Below are 12,189 nucleotides of genomic sequence, written 5' to 3'. Positions count from 1 at the left end.
AAAGCTTTGTGGGACCTTTCTACCTCCTGTGCTTACTGAGTTTTCTCCAAGTACTTTGTAGTTTCTTCCATCTCTACTTCCAGGAGCTCAGTAGCTATAAAGGTCATCTACCAACCAGAAGTTTGGTGGTTTAAACCCTGGCTGCTCTATATATCCTTAGGCAAGATAACCCCAGATTGACCTCTAATGCATCCATTAGATTATGAATGTGTGTGAATGTTTAAACAGAAAGCGCTTAAGCATAGAAAAAAAGTGCTTGCATGAGTGGGTGAATGAAGTTGAGTAAAGTAGAGACTGTATAAGGACCAGTTTCTCTCACAGCCCAAAGACATGCACAGTTAACTACACATTCAAAACTGGATGCAGGTCAATAAATAAATAAATAAGGTTTTAACTTCTTAACATCAGCCAGATCTTCAGGTATCCATTTAAGGTTTCGTTATGTTTTGGATGTGTTTACTGTATATCTGAGTGTCAAACACATGAAATTTCCATACATAAAAACACATAAAAAGAGGTACGGTCAACCTTACACCTATTTCTTTCTCAGTGAATACCTGGTTGATGTTATGAGGTTAGCAATATTTGAGAATATTTGGTCAGTAATATGAGAAAAATACCTGAAAGTATAAAACATCTGAAGCACAAGTTGTTGTGTTAACAAGGTATTTGATCTTCTAAGAATGAACACATAAAAATGGATTTCATGCATGAGTGTAGAGTGTTGAAAAGCCTAATGGATGGATACTATAATCTAATATATATTGTTGGAATAATTGAATGTACTGTGAGGGGAGTGCATGTCACAGGGGAGATGGACTGCAGCTGCACCCGCTGCATCTTTCCTTTGATCTGTAACTGCTGGAACATTCACAGTGTGGACCAGAGTGATTCAGTTTCAGATGAGGCTGTAAACGTTTCACGCTGCTTTAAGCACTTCACAAGTTCACAGGTTTTATGGACGCTTATACATGTTGAGTAAAGTTACTGTAAACCTGTCAGACTTTAGCACGTATACATCTGACTAATGCAGACAGTGCACAACTGTGTGCGAGTGTTACAACTGTCAAAATGCAACAGCAAGCTTGTGTCATTCATTTGATCTTTTTAAAATTCTGTGCATACTCGCAGCTGTAGATTATGCAGCTGTGACAATTGTGTTCGCACATTTCACCCTCATATTCTTCTTTCCTCAAAAATTATAAGGCCTCAAAATAAAATAAAAAATAAAAGCCAGGGTAACAAGTACCACAACAGCTTTCTGACAAAGAGCAGAGTAAAGGCAAAGTTCCACTCTGAGCTGCAGTTCAGCTGCTTCCTGAACTGGTGGCAGCGAACACAACATTTAGCTCAGGGTCTCCAGAGTTTTAGTCCAAAAGCCACTGTGCCATAGTTCATCAAAGCACAGATTCTGTCAATTACTTTTAGACAGTATAGTTTGAGAGCGAAAGTGCAGGAAAAAAATCGTGTTGGATATCTATACTGATATGGACTGGTTAATATGTTAGGAGTGAAAGGCTGCCACATTGTGTAATGGAAGACATCCCAAAAAATCAAATAAATACAATGATGGGGCATTTTTTCTCCCACTTCATTTTGCCAAATTTTCACCGCGGCAACTGAAAAGGGTACAGGGTAGTTTGTATGACCCCCACACAATTGTATCCATCACTGAGTCATCACTGAGCTCCTGGACAGTCGAACGTTCGTCCTGATGCCCTTGGATGGACTGAAACATAATGTCCCACAGGTGTTCTAATGGATTTGGATTTGTTATAGAAAATGCCAATAGGGCTCCACAGTGAAAGGCAGTGATCAGAGGGTCCACTACAGGACGTCGGGCCCTCAGGGCAGTCTGTATATTTTGTTCAATTCAAGTTCTCCAATTCCAAAAATGATAAATATTACAACTGCTACAACAGCAGCATGTGAAAAATTTGCATTGATTGTGACTGATGTTACAACATGGAGCTGCAAGTATTCATTCTTAATGACACAATTATGGAGCCTTTTCACTTAGTTTTAGGAATCAACAGCAAAATGTAAAAAATATAATTCAAAGTTGACTGTTTTGAATTTTATCTGTCTTATCTTAGGCTTTAGAGAAGGAGGGTCTGATTAATAATTATATGCTCTCACTTTTATCAAACACTGCCTCAGATTTAGATTGTTCCATTAAGTGGGTAGCCATGACTAGCTATAGGACACAGAGAAATCATATCAGTCCTCCTTTAAACAGCAGCACGGTCAATGGAGTTCTGAGGGCTGGCAGTGGATTAAGTCAGATAAAGCTGTTTGTTGCTATTCTTGATAACATGTTTTTTCAGCTGATTTTTACTGGTTTCTTGTAGGTTTGGCTTTTGCTCTTACAGGCCTCATTCTCTTCACTCCATTTGTGTTCAAACCACACAGGGTTGCCTCTTCCTGTTAGACACTCACTTTGCCACTGCTGCAAACTCACATCAAACTTTTACTTTTGACTTACAACTTGCTTTTATGACTTCCTTGCTCATCATGTAAAATGCAAAAATAAGAACAGAACATCATTAAGAAAAAGCACAACAGCAGATGAGGTGGATCAGCTGCTGCTAAAAAAGTCTAAACTTTTGCTCCACCTACAGGCCTCCACCTTTAAAGTCCAGTGGTTTCATAACAAATTATAAATCCTGGAAACCAGTACATTCAAACTCTGAAGCATATCACAAAATATATAATGCATTATTCTTTTTGATGCATGAAACAGACCTTAAGTCTTTTTATTGTATGGTCTTGTGATTTTTAGTGTTTCCTAAATGTGTGGATGGGATCATTTGTATAGACATGCAGCAAGTTACTGCAAAGCACACCAGCAATTCGACAGACACACACAGCAATGATTAATGGCTATTCTTCACACTCACCTATGATATGTGAGCCTCATACTAAGTATGTGTGCAAGTGTTTGGTAATGGGCCTTTTGTTTCAGCAGATCAGATTTCAATGTGAAGACCAGTCAGGTGGTTGACTGTTACAGAGAGTGTTAAAGGTAAAGTAACTCTTTAAGCATCAGCTGCCAGGCCTTTGATGTGTGTGGTTACAGGTACAAACCAGTCTTCCTGTGGTTTAGACTATTCCATTGCTATTTGTTGTCTTCTTAGTTTGTGCACTTCTTTTTCTTCCCCAGATCTTTTGCACAGATATAGACGCATTTTATGAACTACTTTCTCTTTCATTTTAGCTATGCACATTTCTGACTTTAGTCATGCGCGGTTTTTACATTAGCTTTGCTCGACACACAAACTGTCAAATGATTCATAAAGAAAAGGGGAAAAAGGGGGGAAAAAAGCACCATAAAGAAAAAGATGCAGCTTTTACCACAACATCATGACCACATCACAGCTTTTAGGCAAGAAACAGGTTGACAACAAATGAGCCAAATCTATACTGATACTTGCTGTTTTAAGCGCGCGTGTGCGTTCACTCATTTGTGTCAGGTTAAAAACAACTGTAAGACAATTTAAAAGAAAATGAAACACAATTTCTTTATTAAAGGGGGAGGGGTGGGGGTGTTACAAAGCAGTTTTTATGCTGACTGCTAACAGTGATCAAGGATTATGACAATGACTTTCATTATTCACACAATGTGTTAGCAGAGATCTGGCCTACCGATCCGCCACACTTCTTGTGATGAGGCACCTGTTAGTCATCCTCGACTGTAATTCCTGCATCCAAATAGTTCAGATTGCTGCTCTGAGCCTGGTTCTGCTGCAGGTTTCTTCCCGTTAAAAGGGAGTTTTTCCTTCCCACTGCAGCCAAAGTGCTTGCTCATCGGGGTTAAATGATTGTTGTTTTTTTTATTTCAGGGTCTATCTTGCCTTGAAGCGACTTTTTTTGTGATTTGGCGCTATATAAATAAAATTGAATTGAATTAAAATCCCTCCCCAGGTGGTGGCTGAAATGTGTAGAAGAACATGGACAGAGAAAAAAGCTGCATCTTTTGTATTTTTCATATAAACAACAAATGTGTCAGGATACAATTGAGACAATTAAAAAATTTTTACACCCAGACCACATTATCCAGTATTAGAAACATTCATGTTGTGTCTTTATTATTTATTAGTCCTTTCAATATATATATATATAATCCTTGTAAATACACCAGCAAAGATGACAATAATAAAATTTTTGATATTACTTTTCCAAAACTCTGTACAACTACAAACGCTGATCTTATCAAGTCAAAACCAACTAGGTCAGGTTTCACCACCTCTTCTTCTCCTAAAAGACTACTGACTGTTGATGCTGTGCAATTTCAGCTGAAGTGATAAGTATGTCATCCCTCGCTCCCCCTGCAGACCATTTGTGACCTGTGAGTAAGTTTCACAAGCATCAAGTAACACCTTATTTGTTGAGATAAAGATCAGAAGTGGAAATTTAAGACACCACAGCAGACATGAACAATATCACCTCTTCACAGTTGCCAGCAAAGTTCCTCTTCAGGCTTTAGTTCCACAAAAACAAAGGATCAAAGAGTGATGCTTCAATCAGAGAGGAAAAGGAGACACAAGTAAGAATTTTTAAAGGTTATAAAAAATATAATAGCAAAAGTCAAAAGAAGTTCAAATGAGAGAGCAATGCTGGATGAAAAGTAACGCTTTGAATTCATAAGTGTTCATACTTTTACTGTGATTTATTTCTAACATATTCAATCATTGACCCTTTAAATGCAACCCATTGAAACATTAAATCCTCCTCAGTCTATTCTGGTCTGACATAGCCTGATGAAGATGATGTGGATATTTGCTCCTTGAGCCAGTTCTGCAGGAGGTTTCTTCCTGTTAAAATTGAGTTTTTCCTTCCCACTATCTCAAAATAATGATTGCAGAGAAGACTAAGACGACAAACAAACAAAAAAAAAGTGTCCAGGCAGATTTGAGATCAGGTGGGTGGCAAAGGTAAGAAAACAGTTGGTGAGAGCAGCTGGTGGACAGGGGGATAAAGGAGAGCATCTTAAGCACACAGTGCACTTAAAAGATGTATGTAGCTTTTGGGTCTGAAAAGTGAAAACTGCTTATACTGGTATTTTTTCTAATGACCAGCAGAGTGTGACTTTTCCACCTGTGTTCCAAAGACATGCATGTTTAGTTGCAGCCTACAGTGCAAGTAAAAAAGTATTTACCTCTTTGCTGTTTCCTGTTTTGCATATTTGTCACACTTAATTTTCAGGTAATTTATTACTGACAACTCATACAAGCGGTCACAAAAGAACCCAGATCAATATCTAAAGAACCGCAGGCTTCACTTGTTTCAGTTAAGCTCAGTGTTCATGATTCGACAACAAAAAGAGACTTTGCAAAAATGGCATTGATGGGAGTGTTTGAAAGTGAAAGCCACTGCTGATGTAAAACCAACCCATCATTTCATAGAAAGAACATCATACCAGCAGTCAAACATGGTGGCGGTAGTGCGATGGCCTGGAGAAAATACTTTTTCACAGCATGGAGGACTGATGATAGACTGGTTATGTGATGGACTTGTAACCTTTTCAGGGTGTACCCTGCTTCTTTCCCTATGGCAGCTGTGGCCTTAAGGTGGTTGAGCTCAGATTGACGTCCAGAACTTCATCTAACTCTCATTATAAGAGAATCAGGATAGACTGTTGTGATTGTTCCAGCCTCCTCCAACAAACAAAGATTGGATCTAATTCAGGGAAAAGCCAGACAAGAGAGAAAAAAATTAATGAAGCATTTTCTTTACTCTAACTAATCAGTCGCACACAAACAATATAAAACAACAATTTAACCTTGAGTTACATAAACAAGTATCCACTTCTTTGTCTGATGCAGACTTCTGTTTCTTATTCCAGCTGCTGCAGGTGAGTCCAGATTATTCAAAGTACAGTAACAACTTGTAGTGTCTTAATTAATGAAAAAATAGCATAAACAGTGAACAAAAAAAGAAGATAAAAATTTATGCAGTTTCTATCCTTCAGCAGCAGCAGCAGAAGCTACATTACAGAGACAGAACAACATGGCATCAGTGTAAGTCATTATGCTAAAACCTCTTTCATACTTTGCAAAAAATGATCAGATAAATCCTCTTGGTGCCCGTATGGAGTTTCTTGACTTTAACAGCCATACCACTGATGATATTTACAAGGAAAACAGTCAGAGGAGCCAGAATCAGCTTTGCCATCAAATTATTCTATGACAGAATCATTTCATTGGTTCAAATTCAGGTCTCTCTGTCGGTCACCTTTTTCTTTGCTAGTTGTCCACATCATCAAATTCACTGTTGCCGTTTGATAAAATGAAAATAGTTTTCACGTCATCTTTGTTTTGACATCTGGATAAATATTTTTTTTGTGCATTTTAACATTTAAAACAAAGAAATCTGATCAAATGAAACTTTGAATTTTTCTTACCTTTAATATTTAAGTGTATCATTCTAAAACCTGGATATACATCTGCATTAAATCCATAGAAATACATTCCAGAGCCAAATACATCCACATGTTTGGTTAGGAAGAAGATGGTTGAGATGCTGAAAGTCATTTCCGATGATCCACTCTGAAATCCTTCGCAGCATGCAGCACTTTTGTCAGTTGTAAACATGACTCTGATCCAGCTGGATGAGTGAACCAGATTGTTAAGAAGTGGATGTTGGAGCGCTGCAGCATGATTTCTTCTGGATGGACCTCCACAGCCTGAGACCCGCTGATGGAGATCCAGGATGAAACAAATCAAATGTGTTCTTAAACCAGAAAATGCAATTAAAATTAATCAATTAATTGAATTAAGTCTTAATTAAAACTAGGTTAACAGAAATATGACATCAAATGTAATTAAGTTAGCACAGGCTGTAGAGACTGTCTTAAGAGACAAAGCTGTTATCAAGGTAAAGTTCACCACTGCACACACGACTGAAGCTTTGCAATGTCTGGAATTGAAGTGAGACCCAGGAAGGGGGGTCTTCAATAAAAAGAGGAGGGTGTTTTTCTCAACCGACCACAAAAACGCTACCAGGAAAAGACACTGATACTACACTTATACCCACATGATGTACAAATGACATTTTTTTCAGTATGTTGGAGCTGAGGATATGTATGTGTGTGTGTGTGTGTGTGTGTGTGTGTGTGTGTGTGTGTATATATATATTTGTAAAAGGCTTAAGAAATGTGTAGAGCCTTCTTGAACCTTTATCATGATGACTGATTTCTTCCTGTGTTGTATAATAACTATGGCTACTAGAAGGTGCTGTTAATACTTCAGCTTCCTCCCACAGTCCAAAGACATGCAGTTAGTGGGGATAGGTTAATTGATCAATTTAAATTGCCCATAGGTGTGAATACTGGAGTGAATTAGAGTGCGAATGGTTGTCTGTCTCTGTGTGTTGGCCCTGCGACAGACTGGTGCCCTGTCCAGGGTGTACCCTGCCTCTCGCCCTATGACAGCTGGGACAGGCTCCAGCGCCACCACAACCCTGGAAAGGATAAGCAGAAGCGAATGGATGTGTTCCTGTCGTGTTCGGGTCAAATCTGACTGACTTAAAACACACATAAATATTGTTTTTTACATCTGATTGCCTCAAGGTCTTATGACTTTCTCCATGCTATGCACTTGATGATGACCTCTTTCATTGAATTGTGAGTGGTTTAATCAACCTTGTTACATCTGTGGTGTCTGCCATAGGAAATTAATGGGAATCCACCCCCAATTATGACTCAGTGTTTGTCTACATATTGTCAGTTAAGGCTTTAAAAACCAGCATGGTAGTAGCAAAAATAAAAAACTCTGAGGCTTAAAATATAAAGTTCAGAAACCAGTGGGTAACATCATGGTGAGTGCAACCATCCTTTATATAAAGTCTGTGGTTCCAATAGCCTTAAGATCAGGGGTCACAAACATACAACTTCCAACCCACTGCATGACTTTATAACGTGTGGAAATTGTGGTGAACGAGGCATCATTTCTTTGTCTTTGTGTGTTTATTGCACCAGGAAGCATTATGTTGTAAGTTATTACAAATGCATCTCTGTATGAGTAGTTTACCACCTTTTTAATTCCACCCAAGTACAAATACAGGAGCATTCTTAATGTATTTGCTGTTAGCATAGCAGTTTGATAAGTTAAGTCATCTCCAGCTGTGTACTCTCATTTTTTTTGGCAAAAAGAAAGGAAAATATTTATAGGTAATAATTTATGGTTTACTTGAAATAAAATGAATTTGACACTGCTGATCTAAGGGTAAGGCCAGTTTCCACAGATGTCAGTTTTGTACTGCATACTGCAGACGGTGGGAGCTACTTCTGCTATGAGTCTTCAGAAACACATGCTTTTACTTTAGGGTGAGAAAATGTCACACTGCTGCAAGCATCTCTTCACAAGTTTGAACACGCGATGCACGTCGTAGAGATGAACTGGTGATGTGGGTCTAAGTAAGTGAGACCTGTTACAAACCCTCAGGCAGCTGTATGGTGATACAGCTTTAGAGAGGTTTGAGTTACTTCTACAAACTTGCTCACTGTAAATACTGTATGAAATATACTCTATCTTCACGTTAAGAGGTCTGAGGTTGTTGGTTTTTTTTTTAAATTCTCTGAAAACTTTTGTTGAAATGATTCTGTGGGTTCCAGACTTCAGACAGTCATCAACTGTAAAGGATTTTCATCCCAGTATTATAAACGATCCTTATATTTAAATTTATGCTATGTTGTCTGATTTAAGTCTCTGTACATGGTGAAAAGTGTAGAAAAATGGCTCTAAAAAAGTAGATTTTCAAAACTCTCACATTAAATCTGAAAGTCTGCACTTCAATCACACAGTGATTGTTTGATCTCAGTTCCGGTGGTGTAAAACTACAAGAGATGCATTTTTGTCCAAGAAATTATAGACTGTACTGTGCAAAAGGTCCAAAAATAATGAGAAGCAATTAAAATATGTCTTCAAAATAAATATTTTAGTTTAATGTTATACTGTCATACCCCATGGTTTGTCCTGTAGTTTCTCTGGAAATTAGAAAGTGTGAATGAGAAAAATAATTTCATACATAATTTCATGTATTTATTTATCTCCATATTTCTACCTAAATGGAAAAAATGATGAATCTTAATAATTTTTTATCTCTACCATGATCATATTCATATTTCAAATGCATTTTGTCAAATATACATCTGAGATTCTTTATTTAGAAGAATGTAACAAGTGAGTGAAAGCTCTTGCTCTTTTAACTTTTCACAGTTTGGTCATTTAGGCAACCAGACCAGTGATTCGTACTATAATGAAAGAACTATAAGCATCAGACTTTGGATTCTGATAGAAATCTCTAGAACAGAAACAAAAACTCTTTACCATAAACCAACAGAAGAAAGGGACTTAAATATGTCTAAATATATGTATTGTACTGAAAACGACTTAATAATCACTCATGTAATATATACAACAATATCGTCAAGAGAGGGTGTAGTGTAGTAGAACAGAAGGACAAAAACAACGGCTTGAAATGTGCATTATAGGTCATCTTTAATCAACAGACTATAAAGTTCAGATAAAAGTTCTGTAACATTTAGGGTTCTTGCCAAAATTGTATTTTGGATTATTTGAATGAAAAGTTATTGTTGTCTTATAAACCAATTAACAGTGGTTGCACAATTTTTACATAATTAATAATTACAACTCTTCCCACACACCAACGGTACAAAACCCCACATACAGATCATGTTCCACTCTGAGCTAACGTTGGGTTTGGTTTGTGAGTCTATCTCGTAGCAGCGTACACAACATTAGGCTCCAGTTCCCTCGGTGGTGCAGGCCTTCTGATTTTAGCTTTGGGATGGAAACTCACTGCTGTATAGGTCATGGCATCAGAATCCACATTCTGTAAATGAAAATGTTTAAATTCAATAATCCCAAAACATCACATGTTAACATCCACCAGGACAGAGGCCATTATCTAGGTATCAGGTTCGGTTAAGGTTAGATTAACATTCAGCACTTTCCAATCTAATTTTCACCTTTTTTGGAAGCACCAATGAAAACTGCTGACAAAAAAACTGAGATGCCAAAAAGAATATATGAAACCTAATCTGAAAAGTAAAAACAAAAACAACAAAAAAATCTAAAAAAAAAAAAAACTAACATAATTAAATAAAAGCAACTCGAACCCTCAGTGGGTTCAAGTTGGATGTCTTTGTTATCCCCTTATAAATCTTAATCTAAAGTCAAAATCTAATATTAAAATAGATTACCTCACTCTGTTGTGCATTCTGTGGATCATCTTGAGCTAAACGACAGGGACAATGCATCGGTCAGTAATATACCACAAATGTTTGATTGGACAATTTAAATGAAGTCGTACAAATACCTGTATGAAATCTTCTGATTTTAACAGCCAGACTAACGATGACCAGTAGAAGGAAAACAGTTAAATTGCCCAGGATCACAGTCATCATTTGTTCATGTGTTAATCCATCAGCCACGTCTACAAAATGGACAATTAAAATCAAAACTTTACAAAGTCTACTGCGTGTTTTTACATTTACTCAAAATTGTATATAATTATCTTTGCTATTTTTCTTTATTTTCTTTACAATAAAATACCATAAACAGCATTACTTACCTTGAACTTTTAAATATGTTCCACTTAAGATGATTGTCTTTCCATCAGTCTGTTTCTCTCCGCAGAAATAAAGCGCAGAGTCAGAAGAATTCACTTGTTTGATCTCAAGAAATAACACAGAGGTGTTGGATGTCATGTGAAATTTGCTTTTTTTAAATCCATCACAGAAAGAAACGTTGCTATCAGAGCTGGACATAGCTGAGATGCAGCTGGCATTGGGACTGCTGGCCATTTTAAACCAAAATATGTGGGAGCGATATCTGCTGATATTGGAGCACTTCAGTGTGACTTCTTGACCAGGCTGAACCTCCGCTGTGTAAAACTGTGTGACCGAGGAAGAGATCCAACCTGAAACAAGCAAATATTCCTAAATGTCAAACTCCACACAAACCCAACAATGCCTATGAGTAAAGTTGGCTACAAGATTCAAATCACTTGGATTGTGGTACAGATTTAACCATTGTGTGAGAAAATAGTGAAAAGTGTACTTACTCATGGTGCAGAATAAAACTGGCATCAAGGTAAAGTTCACCATTGTGTGTACCACCACTACTGCAATGTTTGTAAGTGAACTGTGCTCCAGTAAAAGCAATCTCTGCATAAAGAGGCGGGCTGTTCTTTTATATGTACAGCTGCTTTGACTGAGAGTGCCAGTGCTTTTAGACGAATAGCTGCAAACTGAAAGCTGTAACAAGAACAGAATATCTAGCTTTTACACAAATTTGGACATCTACAAAAGATGAGTCACTATATAATTTTATACAGTGTTATATTAGCTGTGCCTTTACCATGAAATATCCAACATGTTTTAAAATAAAAGTTTATGTGTTTACATCTTTACGTCTTTGCAACGATCTTTAACCACAGATATGTCAGCATAAGACAAATACTCCTGATATTAATAATTAAGTCAAGGTTCTCTGTTGATTTTGAAACTCATAACATGGCATAAAGTAAACTACTGACCACACAGTCAATACAATCGTCATGCTATAGTTGAACATGTTCAAATAAAGCACATACAATTCTTAAAGGGGAAAGTCTGTTTACTTAGTAACTAATAAACAGTTACCTGTGTGGTGATGTTAACATTAATCATACATTATTAAGGGAGCACTTAAAATGCAAACTTGTATGAATGTGCACAACGTGCAAATTAATGACATGATCAGAAAAAGCAGCAGAAACCTTACCTGGCCAATGATAACTACTGGAATAGTCTTAGCAAGACTAGGGTTCACAAAGGCATGCTAGTCTGGAACCTTCACCTGGTGTGGTTTTAGTGTGTGATAACATCTTGAAATGTGTAACCAGGAGTAAACGCTTTGATATGAGATTGTGTAAGTTTCACCATGCTAGAGCAGTGAGTAGTGGTGTCAGCAAGTTTTAAATCAGTTAAGTGTGACCAACAGTATTTACCACGCGGATCTGAACTGATCTATGTTTGTCTAGCACATGGAGATGCACAGTCTGAGCAGCTCGTCCAAGTAAACTGACTGAATAAGTTTCCGCTGTCTTAACAAATTAATAGCCTTTAAATGTGGAGCTCCTTACTGAACACGAAGAGCCTCACTGTCAGGTCAATTGTGACTT

At 37.3% G+C, this 12,189-nt stretch overlaps 1 protein-coding gene across 1 annotated transcript; it reads right to left on the bottom strand.

The window, feature by feature from the left end:
* Positions 1-9,475: 9,475 nt before the first annotated feature.
* LOC121812698 lies at positions 9,476-11,187 on the bottom strand. Its single transcript, XM_042215504.1, has 5 exons — positions 11,089-11,187; positions 10,597-10,944; positions 10,342-10,458; positions 10,226-10,260; positions 9,476-9,855 (listed from the first exon to the last, which is right to left on the bottom strand). The coding sequence occupies exons 1-5, from the start codon at positions 11,129-11,131 to the stop codon at positions 9,736-9,738; spliced, it is 663 nt and encodes a 220-aa protein (XP_042071438.1). The 5' UTR covers positions 11,132-11,187; the 3' UTR covers positions 9,476-9,735.
* Between the last annotated feature and the right edge of the window lie 1,002 nt (positions 11,188-12,189).

This window comes from Haplochromis burtoni, unplaced genomic scaffold (assembly GCF_018398535.1).
Source record: "Haplochromis burtoni strain Fernald_Lab_line unplaced genomic scaffold, NCSU_Asbu1 Contig_739, whole genome shotgun sequence".
NCBI classification, from domain to species: domain Eukaryota; kingdom Metazoa; phylum Chordata; class Actinopteri; order Cichliformes; family Cichlidae; genus Haplochromis; species Haplochromis burtoni.
This window is presented reverse-complemented; position numbering and strand designations above follow the sequence as displayed.

Bases quoted from the DNA above. Each gene is read 5' to 3' on its own strand.
- LOC121812698 (XM_042215504.1), bottom strand. From the start codon at position 11,131: ATGGTGAACTTTACCTTGATGCCAGTTTTATTCTGCACCATGA. The intron at 10,945-11,088 runs GTAAGTACACTT...TGCTTGTTTCAG, and splicing joins AGTTTTATTCTGCACCATGA to GTTGGATCTCTTCCTCGGTC. The intron at 10,459-10,596 runs GTAAGTAATGCT...TCCATTTTGTAG, and splicing joins AACATATTTAAAAGTTCAAG to ACGTGGCTGATGGATTAACA.